The sequence below is a fragment of the Triticum aestivum genome, chromosome 2B (genome assembly GCF_018294505.1).
Source record: "Triticum aestivum cultivar Chinese Spring chromosome 2B, IWGSC CS RefSeq v2.1, whole genome shotgun sequence".
NCBI lineage: Eukaryota > Viridiplantae > Streptophyta > Magnoliopsida > Poales > Poaceae > Triticum > Triticum aestivum.
Window position 1 is genome coordinate 763,202,280 of NC_057798.1, and position 16,329 is coordinate 763,218,608.

Sequence of the window (16,329 nt, forward strand, 5' to 3'; positions counted from 1 at the left end):
GTTCGTCCGAGCAGTGCGTGATAGCCACTGCAGAACGGGACTATGTCGAAGATTAACTCCTCGCTCCGGAAATTATCCGGGGATCCGAAGACCACCTCAAGTGTAACTGAGCCTGTACAGTTGGCCTCTACACCTGGTATGACGCCTTTAAAGGTCGTCTTTGTAGGTTTAATCCTTGAGGGATCTATTGCCCATTTTTCGCAATGTATCCTGATAAAGCAGGTTCAGGCTGCTGCCGCCGTCCATAAGGACTCTAGTGAGGTGAAATCCATCAATGATTGGGTCTAGAACCAATGCGGCGAATCCGCCATGGCGGATGCTAGTGGGGTGGTCCCTTCGATCAAAAGTGATCGGGCAGGAGGACCATGGGTTGAACTTTGGGGCGACTGGCTCCAACGCATATACGTCCCTGAGTGCATGCTTCAGCTCCCTTTTGGGTATGTGGGTTGCGAATATCATGTTCACCGTCCGCACTTGTGGGGGGAAGCCCTTCTGTCCCCTATTGTTCGGCGGGCGGGGCTCCTCCTCGTCATCGCTATGCAGCCCCTTGTCATTGTTTTCGGCGTTTAACTTGCCTGCCTGCTTGAACACCCAACAATCCCTGTTGGTGTGGTTGGCTGGTTTTTCGGGGGTGCCGTGTATCTGGCACGAGCGATCGAGTATTCGGTCCAAATTGGACGGGCCCAGAGTATTTCTTTTGAATGGCTTTTTCCGCTGACCGGGTTTAGAGCCTCTGAATCCGGCATTAACTGTCGTATCCTCAGCATTGTCGCCGTTAATGCGGCGCTTTTGCTTGTTGCGACGCGACCTACCAATGTTGTCCTTGGTATCCGAATTACCAGGGCTCTTGGTCATGTTATTACTACGAGCTAGCCAGCTATCTTCTCCCGCGCAAAAGCGGGTCATGAGTGTTGTGAGGGCTGCCATGGATTTTGGCTTTTACTGTCCTAGGTGCCGGGCAAGCCACTCGTCACGGATGTTATGCTTGAAGGCTGCAAGGGGCTCTGCATCCGGACAGTCAACTATTTGATTTTTCTTGGTTAGGAATCGTGTCCAGAATTGTCTGACCGATTCCTCTGGCTGCTGAATTATGTGACTTAGGTCATCGGTGTCTGGTGGTCGCACATAGGTGCCCTGGAAGTTGTCAAGGAATGCGGCTTCCAGGTCCTCCCAACAACCAATTGATTCTGTTGGCAAGCTGTTAAGCCAATGCCGAGCTGGTCCTTTAAGCTTGAGTGGGAGGTATTTGATGGCGTGTAGATCATCGCCGCGGGCCATGTGGATATGAAGGAGATAATCCTCGATCCATACCGCCGAATCTGTTGTGCCATCGTATGATTCGATGTTTACGGGTTTGAAACCCTCGGGTATTTGATGATCCATTACTTCATCTGTGAAGCATAGTTGGTGTGCGGCGCCTCTGTATTGGACTATATCACGACGTAACTCAAATGAGCTTTGTCTGCTTTGTTCGGCCCGGCCGGATTTACCATATCCGGCATGACGGTTATCGTCATGTGTCGTGGGGCGTCCACGCGATCCATAGATCGATCTTGTTTGCCTTGCCCTGTCCTCCAATATATCTCGCAGGTCTGGCGCATTTCCCGGTGCCTTGGTATTCTTTGAGCAACGCCGGGGTGCGGCTTGAGTGGAGGGCCTAGAGGCCTCTCTGTCGCGGCCACAAGGTGGCCGGTCGGCCGCATCATGCGCTGGTGATGTAGGTCTTTGTGCTTCCTCCTCTAATCGGGGTAGCAGTCTGCGTTTTGGGTAGCTCTTTGAGGGGCGTTCGAGTTCGTACTCTTTGGCCGCAAGGACATCAGTCCATCTGTCGGCTAGCAAGTCTTGGTCAGCTCTAAGCTGTTGCTGTTTTTTCTTGAGGCTGCTCGCCGTGGCCATAAGCCTGCGTTTGAAACGCTCTTGTTCAACGGGATCCTCAGGCACGACAAATTCGTCGTCGTCGAGGCTTGCCTCGTCTTTGGAGGGAGGCATGTAATTATCGTCCTCTACCTCTCTGTCTGCCGCTCTCTCATGAGGGCTGGCTTCTCCATCCTCCTGTGCTGAATCCTGCTGGAGGGGGTTGTCTTCGACACTGTCCGGGGTGTTATTATCTCCTGTGTCGGAATCGTCGTTTTTGCTTTGGCGGGATTTAGAGCGGCGCCGCTGACGTCGGCGCTTAGGCCTCTTCTTGGAGGGGTCATCCTCCATTGTTCCATCGCCGTTCCCTTCTTTTGGGGTGTCTACCATGTATATGTCATACGATGAGGTGGCCTTCCAGTGCCCTGTAGGCGCTGGTTCTTGGTCGTCTCCTGCATCGGTGTCCATACCGTCGATGTCTTCAGAGTCGAAGTCGAGCATGTCAGTTAAATCATCGACAGTGGCTACGAAGTGGGTGGTGGGTGGGCTTTGAATTTCTTCGTCGTCCGCATCCCAACCTTGCTGACCATAGTCCGGCCAGGGCTCTCCTGATAAAGAGAGAGACTTTAGTGAATTCAGAATGTCGCCGAAAGGCGAGTGCTGAAAGATGTCCGCGGCGGTGAACTCCATGATCGGCGCCCAATCGGATTCGATTGGCAGGGGCGCGAAAGGTTCGGAGTCCGGAGAGGAGTCCGGCACCTTGGAGTCACGAGCTTCGCAAAGGACAGATATGGTGTTCGGCTCGATCGCCATAGAGATTGCAGCCCCCGAGGCGGTGTCCAGCCACCCGTCCTCGATTGGTGTAGCCGGCTCCAAGCTAAGGGTCGGAGCGGACACTGGTGTGGCCTCTAGGGCACCGTTTGGCGGAAGAGCTAGATCATGCCCATCGTGACAGTGCGGCGCGCTTGGCTGTGGCTCGAACCCGTCGAAGATCAAGCCTCAGCGGACGTCGGCCGTGTAGTTCAAACTTCCAAATCTGACCTGATGGCCAGGGGCGTAGCTTTCGATCTGCTCCAGATGGCCAAGCGAATTGGCCCGCAGTGCAAAGCCGCCGAATACGAAGATCTGTCCGGGGAGAAATGTCTCACCCTAGACCGCATCATTGTTGATGATCGGAGGAGCCATCGGGCCTAAAGGTGATGACATAGAGGAACTCTCAATGAAAGCACCAATGTCGGTGTCAAAACCGGCGGATCTCGGGTAGGGGTCCCGAACTGTGCGTCTAGGCGGATGGTAACAGGAGACAATGGACACGATGTTTTTACCCAGGTTCGGGCCCTCTCGATGGAGGTAAAACCCTACTCCTGCTTGATTAATATTGATGATATGGGTAGTACAAGAGTAGATCTACCACGAGATCAGAGAGGCTAAACCCTAGAAGCTAGCCTACGGTATGATTGTTGTCCTTCCTACGGACTAAAACCCTCCGGTTTATATAGACACCGGAGAGGGTTAGGGTTACAAAGAGTCGGTTACAATGGGAGAAGATCTACATATCCGTATCGCCAAGCTTGCCTTCCACGCCAAGGAAAGTCCCATCCAGACACGGGACGAAGTCTTCAATCTTGTATCTTCATAGTCCAGGAGTCCGGCCAAAGGTCATAGTCCGGCCATCCGGACATCCCCTAATCCAGGACTCCCTCACTAGGGTTAAACCCTAGCCAACACGGCCTCGTCCAAGCCGCCGTCGCCGCGGCCAGCACCGGCTCATCGGCGTTTCCTCAGATGGTGCTGCCCGACTCGCCCTACGGGTCGGCTTGCAACCTGATCCCCGGCTTCGACGTCTACCCACAGGCCTCCCGCCTCTCCGGGGAGTGCTCACCCCGAAGTGAGCGTGATCACGCCTTCCATGCCCGCGCCCGCGCCCATCGACCTCAACTCCACCCCGGTGATCGGCGGCTCATCATCCGGCGGCATGAGGAAACGCGCGCGGCAGACGCCGGTCGGCGTGCTCACGGACGCCCGCAACCTGTTCGAGGAAATGCCACACGCCGCCGACGAGAACTACATGCATAACCTCATCTTCGAGGGCGGTGTGCCGGCCACTGGCTACGATGCTGACGAGACACAAAGCCAGGACGGCCGCGGGGCGTTCACGCCGGCCGCTGGCTATGATCCCGACCAGGCGGCCTTCATGCGTGATCAGGTCGGCATCGACCTGGATGGCTTCCCCCTCGGCCACGAGTCCCCGGACGACTACGGGCTAGAGGAAGAGGACGAGTGTGACATCGACGTGGAGCCTTTGTTCGAGGACGAGCTCGCCAACCAAGCCGCCGGTCCTAAGCCGAAGCGCAAGAGCAAATGTACAAAGTTGTACACGGTGGCCGAGGACAAGCTTCTTTGCGAGTGCTGGCGAGACATTGGACAAGACCCCAAGACGGGCGCCGAGCAAAAGCATTCAACCTTTTGGATTCATGTCCATCAAGAGTTTCATGAGCACAAGAAGTTTCCATCGTACCAATTTGTGAGCACGCGCGGATGGGTCTCCATTTCCAAGCGGTGGAGGGTGATCCAACAAGAGTGCAACAAGTTTTGCGCCACTCTTGACAGCGTCAAAGCCCGCCCCGTGAGCGCATGCAAGACATGGTATGCTAGCAAGCCGCCCTCTTTTGTGTCATCAAGTTCATCCTTTGCGTGTTCATTTGCATATCACTTGGCCATAAGCTTGCATGGAAACATTTTGTAGACATTTCAAGCTTTGGAGGCATTCAAGGTGCAACACAATGGCAAGTGCTTCAACCTCTCCCATTGCTATCGGGTCATCAAGAACGAGGAGAAGTTCAAGGCGCAATATGCCGCACTCAAGTCGCGTGGGGGGAAGAAAGTCGTGGAGGATGTTGGGGAGGGCGAGCCGGCACGGCCGCGGGGGAAGACCAACTCCAAGAAAGAGGACAAGCAAGATGCGACCACCAACGCTTTGATCGCAAACATGGACGGCATGATGAACAAGAAGGACTCAAGGGAGGAGGAGCGTCGGTGTTTCAAGGCAGAGCAAATGGACGCTTTCATGGAGATCCAAAGAAGGAGGCTTGACCTGGACGCCGAGAAGCAAGCCAATATGTTCGAGATCGAGGCCGCCAACGCCAAGACCAAGGCGAAAGAAGTGGCTCTCGCGAGCATGATGACCGGGGTGGAGATCATGAAGGTGGATCTCAACACCGTGTCGCCAAGGAAGAGGACATGGTTTGAGAAGATGCAGGACGGCATGCTCAAGTTCGACGACGAGTGATCTATGGCGGCGAGCGTCATCTTTTTTGTATGCCGACAGGTGTGCCGGCCGGCTGGCGAGTGCACCAGCATGAACCTGTGGGTGATATTTTCTGAAGCCGACATTGTATGTCGGCGCTGGCATGGTGCCGGCATGAGACATGACCGCTGGCATGATCGCCCGCGGGTCTTTTTTTTAAAAGTTGAATGCGGACATGAAATGGGTCGGCGCGTTGAGCGCACTGCCGACCCAAATACAAAACTGGGCGGACGCCGGACGGGCGGCCGACCCAAATGGACAAAAATCGGACAAATGCATCGTCCGTTTGGATTGGCCCATTGGAGTTGCTCTTATTGTGCATTGGCAACACATAAAAAAGATCCGACGTCATCATTTTGTCTACCAAACGAATAAAATCTGGACAAAACGGATGTTCGTTTGGATGACATGTTGGAGTTGGCCTTGCAGCTGCAGCGGCAAGGGATGGTCAGATTCAACTGCAGTCTATGACAACATGGATCAGAATGAGAGGCTGAAAACGCACATACTCCCTCCATCGAGGTGTGTAAGTCATCTTACAAAAACCAAATAATCTCAAAACACTTATGCGCGATGCATTAAATTCTACCTCGTTTATTGTTTCTTGACATATCAACCAATAAGAGATGTGGGGTGTGCATGCTTTTAATGACTTGAGACTACCAAACACGACATGCAGTGGTTAGTTCATTGCATGCAATGCTATTAATTAGCAAATGAACATTAAGTTCTCTCGTTTTCCACTCCTTCTTGATCACGGTGCACAACCTAAGATGACTTACTTACCTAGATGGAGGGAGTAGACATTTCTGCTCCCTCTTCACTATCTAAAGAGGTCTCCTCCATTTCTCCAGCATGCACGCAAGATTTGACTTTGCCTACATCAGGCATTGATGATCTAGTTGGACAATCCATTTTTTTTTAATTTCGAGTGATACGAATGTGTGGTCATCAGCAACGTTGCTCTTCTCACGCAGGGGACGCGCTGCATAAACTAACTACAGGGAGTCTCCAGTTATTGCCAGCCCACACTCCCTACCTTTTCCTTCATCGATTCCCATTCCCTCTTCTCCGCCCGCCATTGAATTTCTTACGTCGCAGGAGCAGGAGCACAATCGAGCCACTCGTCTTCCTCCCCCGCGGTCCGCAGTGGTCGCCTACTTCCTTCCTTGGTCTTGCTCCTGTCCAGGCTCGGGATCGGGATCGTTCGTGGTTAGCCAGATCCGGTGAGGTCAACGCCATCCAGATGCAGGTGCTTGCGGCCGTCCCCTCGTCGTAGCTCCGCCATCCCCTCACCGGAGCCACCACCGCGCCGTCCGACGAATCACCATTCGTCTTTGAGTAGGAACATCAGGTATTCAGGTACATATTGGTCGGCTACTAGTATCTCAATCCAAAGGTTCGAGTGTACTCGGCTGATTTGGCAGATGGCAATGGGTTTTGCAGCTACTAGCTAGAAATGGGGGCTGAACGCCGACCGCTCTGTCTATGCACTCGTCTGCCCTTCTCTGACTGACTCTGCAATCCTGCCTCTCTGCAAGAGCTCAAGTGTCAACACCTACTGCTGGAGATCTCCAACACCTAGTGTAAGTGAACCTTTTCCTTTTTTGGGGGAAAAGTAGGATTGCTATTTGCTAGTGACTGACTACAAGCGCATTCCTCTTCCCTTGTTCATCAGGATCTCAAACACATTTGTCAGCAGGGGGTGTGAGGATGAATGCGGCCATCAGTGCGGCCTTGTCGGTGGTAGGCAAGGCGCTGGCCCCTGTTTCGGATGGCTTGTTGGAGAACTGGGCGGCCAGCAACAGTCTTGGCCCCAACATCAGCGCCCTCAAGGGGGAGCTGCTGCGTGCGCAGGGGATACTCTACACCGCGCACGACAGGGACATCACCAACCCAGCACTCAAGGAGTTGTTGCAAATGCTGCAGCAGCTGGCGGACGCGGCAGACGACGTGCTTGATGAGCTGGACTACTTCCACATCCAAGACAAGCTCAACGGCACCTACAATGCCGTTGATAACCATCCCAGGGGCTCCATCCATAACCTCGGTCTCAATGTGCGGCACACCGCTAGAGCGGTTGCCAACAAATTCAGGCTCCCCTCATGCTTGCGTGATGCTAGTGGGAGTGAGCTTGACGACCAAGAAGATGATGAGGCACAAAACCTGCAGTTTAATCGTGTGGAAATGTCTAAACAGATGGCACACATTGTACAACAGCTAGATCCCATTTGTGCTAAGGTGAAGGAAATTCTTGATCTAGAGCTCCGCAAACCTACCCAAGGCAGCATTGCTAGAAACAGACTGAAAACTACCCCAGCAATAATAGAGCCAGAGTTGTTTGGGAGGGATACCGAGAAAAAGAATATTGTAGAGGGCATTACCCATGGAAAATATTGTGCCGATGGACTCACCATGCTTCATATTGTTGGCCCAGGAGGTATTGGGAAGACGACTTTGGCACAACATGTATATCAAGAAGTGAAGAGCTCTTTTGATGTTATGATTTGGGTATGTGTGTCTCTGAGTTTCGATGCAAATAAGTTGGCACAAGAGATTGTGAAACAAATCCCAAAGGTCCATGGTGAGATGAAAAATACTATTGAGGAAGAGCTCATCGAACAAAGGTTAAAGCATAAGCGGTTCTTGCTGGTCTTGGATGATGTGTGGACATATCACGAAGATGAGTGGAAAAAACTGTTAGCTCCCTTCAGAAAAGGAGAGGCAAGAGGTAATATGGTTATAGTCACTACTCGCATTCTAGAGACCACAACAATGATAAAAACAGTTGATTACTCGATAAACCTGGGTCAGTTAGAAACTGAAGATTTTATGCATCTATTTGAAGCATATGTATTTGGTCACCAACAGTCATGGAAAAACCATCCTGGATTGCTTGATGTTGGCAGAGAAATAGTGGTCAAGTTGAAGGGTTTTCCTCTTGCAGCAAAAACTGTAGGTAGATTACTAAGAAACCAGCTTACATTGGACCATTGGACAAGAGTTCTGGAAAGCAAAGAATGGGAGTTTCAAACCAGCAACTATGACATTATGCCAGCTCTAAAGCTTAGCTATGATTATCTCCCTTTCCATCTACAAAAGTGTTTTTCCTATTGTGGTTTGTTTCCTGAAGATTATGAGTTTGGTAGCAAAGAGTTGGTTCACTTATGGATAGGGTTTGATATTCTGGATACATGTGATCAAAGGAAAACACTTGAAGATGTTGGGCTGTGTTATTTAAATGACTTGGTTAATTGTGGTTTTTTCAAGAAGAATGGAAAAGATGATGGCAGCCCTTGTTATGTTGTGCATGACCTATTGCATGAGTTGGCAGTGAAGGTTTCATCATCAGATTGTCTTACCATATCTAGTTCTAATGTGAGATATGCACAATCTTCCCCGTCTGTTCGTCATTTGTCTGTCATTATAGATGAGAGAGATGTCAATGATAAAATGACCTTTGAGGATTTTAAGAGGGACTTGAGTACATTACATGAAAAGCTGAAAGTTGAAAATCTACAAACTGTGATGTTATTTGGAAAATTCCATGGAAGCTTTGCAAAGACTTTCGGTGATTTGTTTGCAGAAGCAAAATCCATTCGTGTTATTCTTTTGTCTGAGGCATCTTATAATTATAGTCTGGAGGATGTGTTCCGCGGCCTTCCGAGATTTGTCCATCTTCGCTACCTAAGGATAACGGGATATCTTGCACAATTATGTTTGGACAACAAAATACCAAGATTTTATCACCTGAGGATCCTAGATGTTCAACGCTGCAATGTCCACATTGGTGTTCTCAGAGCAATGAGCAACCTTGTAAAATTACGCCATTTTCTTGTCCAAGGCACCGGTTTTGAATTAAGGCAGATAGGACAATTGATAGAGCTCGGTGGGTTAATGAGAATACATAACATTGAGAATGTTGAACGGAAGGAAGAAGCAAATGAAGCAAAACTGATACGCAGAATCCACTTAGAGAAGCTAGTATTACAGTGGGGTACTTATGGACATGATATACATTCTGTGCAAGAACATATTCTTGAAAGTCTCAAACCTCATTGCGATCTCCTAGATCTGCACATTGGAGGGCATAGAGGCACAACTTGCCCGTCATGGCTTGGTGGGAAACTCTCGGTTAAAAATTTGGAATCTCTTCGTCTGCATGATGTAGGTTGGACAATTCTTCCACCTCTAGGAGAGTTGTGGTCTGTTGGTGAGCATGGTGAAGAGCATCAAAGTTTTATCCCAAGTCAAAGCTTTCAAAATCTGAGAAGGCTAGAATTAGTTAAGATACCAAGGTTGAGAAAATGGGTTGAAAATAACACTTGTCGTTTGTTCCCTCAGCTAGAAGTTCTCATTGTTAAAGATTGCTCTGAACTAGTGGAGCTGCCACTTTCATGCTGTCAATCAGAGCAAGAGGCGAACATGACCTGGTTTCCTAGATTACAGGAACTTGAGATTACGGAATGCCCAAAATTGTTGTCGTTGCCTCCTGTCCCTTGGAACCCTGCCGCATGCTCTGCCAAGATAGAGCAGGTAGGATCTGGTTTAAAACAGCTGAATTACTCAAAGGGCTACAGTTCGGGGGCAAGTTTAACAATTACGGGTAAGAATGGTGAAGATGGCATGTTCTGGAATGTGTTGGCATTCTCTAAGCTAGCTGATCTAAAAGTGCTGAAGATTACGAATTGTCCTCCTCTGCCACTGGATCACCTCCAGAAGTTAAAATCTCTGAAGTCGCTCGAAATAGATTACTCGGGTAATAGCAATGTCTTGCTGCAGACTGACAGTGAGAGTGACATCATATATGAGTTACCAATTGAACGCCTCAGGATTAGTTCTTGTGGCGCTCGTGAGAAGGAATTGACACAGTTGCTTTCTCATTTCCAATATCTCAGCGAGCTGGGAATAACTGATTGTGAAAAGATAACAAGTGTTGGTGTGGTGGAGCAGCAGCAGAGGATAAGAGTAGGGGAGGAAATAGCAGTGGGAGGAGAAGCTGGACTTTTGCTCCCGTCTTCTCATCTACAGAAATTGGACATCTATGAGTGCCCAGAGCTGAGCCTGCTCACCAGTTCGCTTCAAGACCTCCGTTCCCTCCACATACGTGGTTGCCCCAAGTTCCTCTCATCATGCACATGGCTTCTCCTTACCCATCGCTGCCTCACAGAACTATACATTCATGACACCCACAAATTATCCGCCAGTTTGGAGCCCACACGGATGCACACACACTGCAAACTTCAGAAGCTAGACACAGATGACCTCACAGGCTTCCTTGTTGTGCCCATCTGCAGCCTCCTCTCCTCCTCCATCACCTGTTTGTACCTTGCTCGCGATCATGAGATGGAGCGCTTCACTAAGGAGCAAGAGGATGCCCTTCAGCTCCTCACCTCACTTCAGGTGCTTAATTTTGTCGAGTTCGGCAAGCTGCAGTGCCTCCCAGCAGGACTACATAGACTTTCCAGTCTCATGACATTAAGGATTTACAGCTGTCAGGCCTTCCAGTCGCTGCCGGAGGACCTCCCAACTTCTCTGCAAAATTTGGTAATCCACTTCTGCAATTCCTTCAAATTGCTGCCCAATGTCAGCCTCCCAAATTCTCTGCAAAATTTAAGGATCTGGGGCTGCCATTCCTTGGAGTCGCTGCCCAAGGATAGTCTCCCAAGTTCACTGCAAGACTTAACGATCGGTCTTTGTGACGCCTGGAAGTTTCTGCCTGAGGATGGCCTCCCATGTTCTCTGAAAAAATTACATATTCAAGCCTGTTGCCTGGAATCGGTGCCCAAAGATATTCTCCCAAGTTCACTGCAAGAATTAAGGATCCGTTTTTGTCCCGCTCTGAGATCACTGCCAGATAGCCTCCCAAATTCCCTGCGAGTTTTAGATGTCGACGGTGGCAACAGTGAGGAGCTAATGAGGCAATGCCGCAAGTTGAAAGGAGTCATTCCAATAATCAAAGACTAATACAAGGTAACATACACTTTTGTACCCATCATTTCCCTTGCATTTCCTAACCTCCTAAGAAGTCAAAGCAATTATTTCCTTTTTGTCTGTCTGATCGGCAGTCGATCTGTGTATTCCATCCTGTACAAAACAAATTGGTTAGTACATGCAGAATCATCCCAATTCTCTAGTTCCGTACACATTAGTAGAAGTGTAGTCCACAATATGTTCCGTACACTGTTCTGTTAAGATTAGTGAAAGGAAATCAAGCTCGCCGGTAATTAGATTAGGAAAGCAAAGTTGTTCTAGGTGTCATGTACGAGTACTAGTCCTAGTTCGGGTAGGTATGCTAGGTTAGCTTTGGTTGTGTCCGTGTAGGACTAGGGGTCATACACGTATAGGGTCAGGTTGTCTGGTCGGTCATGGCCTCGTGAAAGTGGTATATATATAGACAGCCCGGCCGTGCATTTTGTAACACGGTGAGAAAATGAGAAAATAAAGAGAAAGAAAGCATGACAAGGGCCCTTGGCTATCAGTTTTTCGTGTGCGTATTTGTCATGTGTTTTGATGTGATCGATCCTGTAGGGTAAATATCCAACAGATTTGCACCGTGTTTCTTCTACCTGGCACTGTACTGTGTGCATATTTTTAGTTGTTCTGGACTGCGAGCATCGGAGTTGAAGAACAGAACCAACTTTCTCAAATTCTTATTTTTATCAATGGTCCTGCAAGACTTGGTCCTTGATTAAAAGTGTCATGTCTTTATTTGCTTGTTTAGTTCTGCAAAGTAGTGACAAAGCAGTTGGACCTTATTCTCAGAAAAATGGAAGTCTACTCCCAGATAATGCATTTGTAGTACAAAGTTGAGTCACTTATTTTGGGACGGAGGGAGTACTATACAATTGGATAACATGGTTATTGTTGGAACCGTCTGTGTCACCTTCTTAAGTTTTATAAACTGGAATCACATTGTCGCGTGAGTGCTGCATGTAATCTGTCCTTTCTTATTTCAGCTCCATGTGTACTTTGGTTGGGGTACCATCTCTGCGAAATTGGCAATTCTAACCTTGTTATTCCTTTGTTGTAGTGAATTCATGTTGTCATTTGGTGAAACGTCTGGTGTGGAATCAGAAGGTGACACGTGTGTTATTGAGTTCTGTCTGCCCAACATTGTGTGTACTGGAGCAGGGAATGAACGGGACAGGTATGTTTATCTGGCCGTGCATGCCACTTCTTTTTCTGGCACTATAATTTCTGTCATAGGGACAGGTATGTTTATCTGCCCAACATTTATGTCATAGTGACACAAATGTGTTTTGTATTGCAATCGGAAACAAATGAATATACAAGGTGCTAATGATAATGCTAAATCATCTCCTACACGACCTTTTCTGTGTGTGATTACAATACTCGAACCAACCTATGAATGTGACTCGGATGCTACTGTTATGATTGGTTAATTTGTAAATACTTCATTTCCCATTTGGCAGCCACAAATTATATGGGAAGGTTTTAGTAAGTCGGCCTTAGGGTGCGCACCGACCACGCTCCTTGGGCTGGTTGGGCCGGCAAGGCCCGCTAGTCCCGCAAGCTTCCCCTGTGGTCCAAACTCCTCATGCCTTTCTAATCTGAGTTCATTGTTATTTGCTCGGATCATAGCACTTGTAGCATACAATCTAAACTCTTAATTATAAATGTGGAAATGAATAATACAATATTATTGCCTCTAGGGCATATTTCAACAGGGCCATGGCTATCCCCTCCTCCGGTGACGAGGTCACCTCTCCTGCTTCGATTTGGGTGTGCACTCGCCGCCCCCCATTCTGGACGACACTCTCGACGACTACGACATCGAGAGCATGGAGGGGAAGGAGGAGCACACCACCGGGACGGAGTTGGAGTATCCCAGGATGGAGGAGCATGACGCCGCTGCCGCCGCCGACGATGACGAGTAGTCCGCCGCCACCGATGAGTAGTGGTTTTGCATTTTTTATACTTCAATGTATTAATTTCTATCGTCATATTTGTAGACACATCAGATCAACCAGAGGTGCCCACTGAAGTAAAGGGTTTTTGGAAGGATCTTTATCCAAACATTGATTCAAACAGGGAAGTAGTATATTTGGAATCCAACCATCTTAAACAACCATGTGGTTTGAAGACAAGTGCACTAACAAATTTCATTGGTAGCTTTGGTGAAAGGAAAGGAAATTTCCGTAGCACGCATGGGCTTCTCGTCATGGATGGTAGTACATTATGTTTAGTGTGGGCGTTTAACCTGGTGTGCTGCAAGCCTGCAAAACATTGTCAGATCGTGTGTATCCCTGGACTTCACACTCCTGATCTTTGGTACACTACAGATATATAGGGGGGACACCTGAGTACGTAGATGCTAAAAAAATCCCCTCTCCACACAATTCCAGGACCCAAGTTACATGAGGAAAAACCAGACTGAAAGCTTGCTTAGATAGATTACAAGACGACGGAGATAGACCTCCTATAGCACGGGCGGCCGGCCTTCTTCGCGGGCCTGCTCTCCTCCTTCCAGAGCTGGCAGAGGTCCTTGGCGATGCGCACGGCATCGGCGGAGGCGCCGGAGAGGCCGCGTCGCGCGAAGCCGACGGAGTAGAGGCCAAACTGGCCCTTCCAGCCGTTGGGGAACTCCGTCTTTGGGTAGCCGTCCTTGCCGAAGAAGTCCGTTGCCCGGAGCCACTGTGGCACATTGCTTCTGTAGCCGGTGGCCAGGATGACAGCGTCGACATGGACGACGGTGCCATCGGAGAGCACGGCGTCGGAGTTCGTGAAGCGGGTGATGCCAGGGACGACGGTGATTTGGCCGCTCCTGATCCTGGCGAGCGCGCCAGTGTCGAGCACCGGGGCGCGGCCTTGCGTGTGCTTGAGCGTGAGCGGGCCGACAGCCGGGCGGTGGATGCCGAGCTTGTCGAGGTCGCCGAGGACGAGCCAGGCGAGGAAGATCATGATCTTGTCCACGATCCAGAGCGGGAGCCACGCCATGAGCAGCATGGCCAGCTCGAAAGTGGACTTGCCGAGCACCTCGCGCGGAATGACGTGCATTGCGTCGCGCACCACCATGAAAGGGTGGGCGCCGTGGTCGCAGAGGTCGAGGGAGACCTCCATGCCGGAGTTCCCGCAGCCGACGACGAGCACGCGCTTCCCGCTGTAGGGCTCGCCGGACTTGTAGTGGCTGACGTGGGTGACCTCGCCGCAGAAGCCGCCAAGGCCCGGGATGTCCGGCACGACGTTGACGGCGTTCTCGCCAGTGGCGACCACGAGCCAGCGGCCGATGTACTCCATCTGGGCACCGCCCGCGCGGGTGGCCTGCGCGTGCCAGAGTCCGGAGGTGTTGTCGTAGTGGGCGGAGAGCACGGTGGTGTTGAACTCGGGCTTAATGTCGAACCTAGCGGCGTAGCTCTCGAGGTAGTCGATGAACTGGCGGCGGGTGGGGTACTCCGGGTAGCTCTCCGGGAAGGGCATGCGAGGGAGCTCGCAGAAGTGCTTGGGGATGTGCAGCTTGACGCGGTCGTAGGTGCGCTTCTGCCAGAGCGAGGCGATGCAGTCCTCGCGCTCCAGCATGAGGAATGGCATGCCCTCCTCGCCGAGGCTGGCCGCCACGGCGAGCCCGGAGGGACCGGCACCGACGATGATTGGGCCGTCCACCGACACCCGACGAGGGGGGCACAGGCTTTGCATGCGAAGCATCATGGGTGCTATGGCTGCTTCCTCGCTTCCTGGGTTGCCAAGTGATCACTAGAGTGAGCTTTGCTGGGTTTGCTCAAGCAGCTTGCTGAATGCTGATGCTGCTATGTTTTGCGGAGGCTTTTAAATATAGAAGAAGAGGGCTGAGTGGAAGTATTGTGAAGAGATGCGATTAGCGCTTTGCTATTCTAGAGCAACTCTACCACAGGGGCTATATCCGCCCGGCCCGCAAAATAACCTTCAACATATAGTACTCGGGCTATATTCGCCCGGCCCGCAAAATAACCATCAACATATAGGCGAAGAACCGTTCCAAACAAGTACCGCATGTCCGGTTGGCCTGCAACTTTTTTTGCTCGGAGTCGCCTCATGACTCTCAATCTTCAGTTTCCCCCCTCCTCTTTTGTGGTTTCCTCTATCCCACGCATGTTTTGACGGGAAGGAGATTTTCACGCGCGCCCGCCCTTCCACCGTTGCCACCGCCACCGCCACCGCACCTCCCGAAATCTACGACGATTTTTGCTTCCTCGTGCCAGCCCGGCCGTGGAGAGCTTCGGCTGTCCTCGCCCTCATCTCCTCGACCAAGATTAGAGCTCGGGGGCGCCATTTCTTGCCACGGATGGGCTGCAGCAGCCGTGGGAGCTTTGATGGGTGCCGCGTTGCGGGTGGATATGGCTACTCTGGGCACGACGGAGCAGCCACTGTCCATATGAGCCGTAGGAAGGCGAGGGGAATTGGGAAGGCGGCGGCTGTGGTGGAGAAGAAGGGGGAGGCGACGGCGGTCGTGCTTTCGGCCGACAGTGGGGGAGAAGGAGGTTGTGGCTGCTTTGGCTTTGCTTGCGCCGGATTTGATTCCGGTGAAAGGTAAGATTTGCATCTTTTCTTTCGTTTTACAATTTGGTCGACGGGCGAATTTTGATGTAGTCACGAGTTTATTTTAGTAGATGAATGATACTTGGAGTTCAACCTCGTTGTCGGAGTCGGATGATTCCGACATAGAAGATATGTTTTTCGACAAATGCCAAGCACCTACCTTTTGTTGCATGTCATTGACAAATTTGAAGCCAGCAAGCAGAAGAAGCGCCACAGATCGACGGTCGGCCGGCTTTGCATTCCACACAACCGAGCTCTTGATGACAAGTTGTTCATGAAAGATTATTTTGCCGAGGTACCATCCTATCTGGCTCATCTCTTCCGTAGGCATTATAGAATGCGTAGGCCGCTTTTTGTTCGCATTGTGGAAGTTTGTGAGCAAAATTGTCGTTTCTTCACTCGCCCGAAAAAAAATGCCGCCGGTTTGCTAGGATTTAATGCATGCCAAAAAATATCGGCACCAATGCGAGTGATAGCATGTGACATTCCGGGCGATTACACAAATGAGTATCTTCGCATTGGAGAAGATACAATGCTCAAATGTGTGCGGGTGTTTGCAAAGATATTGATTTGGGTATTTGGTCCCGAGTACCTCCGAGCTCCCAATGGGGAGGACACAAAAAAAATTGATG

At 50.4% G+C, this 16,329-nt stretch overlaps 2 protein-coding genes across 4 annotated transcripts; one reads left to right on the forward strand and one right to left on the reverse strand.

Moving 5' to 3' along the window:
• Window positions 1-6,146: 6,146 nt before the first annotated feature.
• LOC123047245 (putative disease resistance protein RGA3) lies at window positions 6,147-13,256 on the forward strand. 3 transcript variants are annotated; one of them, XM_044470742.1, is made up of 5 exons: window positions 6,147-6,523; window positions 6,608-6,747; window positions 6,840-11,134; window positions 12,195-12,311; window positions 12,838-13,256. In XM_044470742.1, exon 3 carries the CDS (start codon window positions 6,875-6,877, stop codon window positions 11,126-11,128), a length of 4,254 nt encoding a protein of 1,417 aa, XP_044326677.1. In that variant the 5' UTR covers window positions 6,147-6,523; window positions 6,608-6,747; window positions 6,840-6,874; the 3' UTR covers window positions 11,129-11,134; window positions 12,195-12,311; window positions 12,838-13,256. The 3 variants fall into 3 exon arrangements, with proteins under 3 accessions (XP_044326677.1, XP_044326679.1, XP_044326678.1); XM_044470744.1 differs by having other exon boundaries at window positions 12,853-13,256; XM_044470743.1 differs by having other exon boundaries at window positions 6,147-6,515.
• Window positions 13,257-13,428: 172 nt separating this feature from the next.
• On the reverse strand, window positions 13,429-14,894 carry LOC123047246 (probable indole-3-pyruvate monooxygenase YUCCA5). The gene has a single exon (XM_044470745.1). It carries the CDS (start codon window positions 14,828-14,830, stop codon window positions 13,580-13,582), a length of 1,251 nt encoding a protein of 416 aa, XP_044326680.1. The 5' UTR covers window positions 14,831-14,894; the 3' UTR covers window positions 13,429-13,579.
• Between the last annotated feature and the right edge of the window lie 1,435 nt (window positions 14,895-16,329).

Excerpts from the sequence above, each read along its gene's own strand:
- LOC123047245 (XM_044470742.1), top strand. The coding sequence starts at position 6,875 with ATGAATGCGGCCATCAGTGCGGCCTTGTCGGTGGTAGGCAAGGCGCTG.
- LOC123047246 (XM_044470745.1), bottom strand. The coding sequence starts at position 14,830 with ATGATGCTTCGCATGCAAAGCCTGTGCCCCCCTCGTCGGGTGTCGGTG.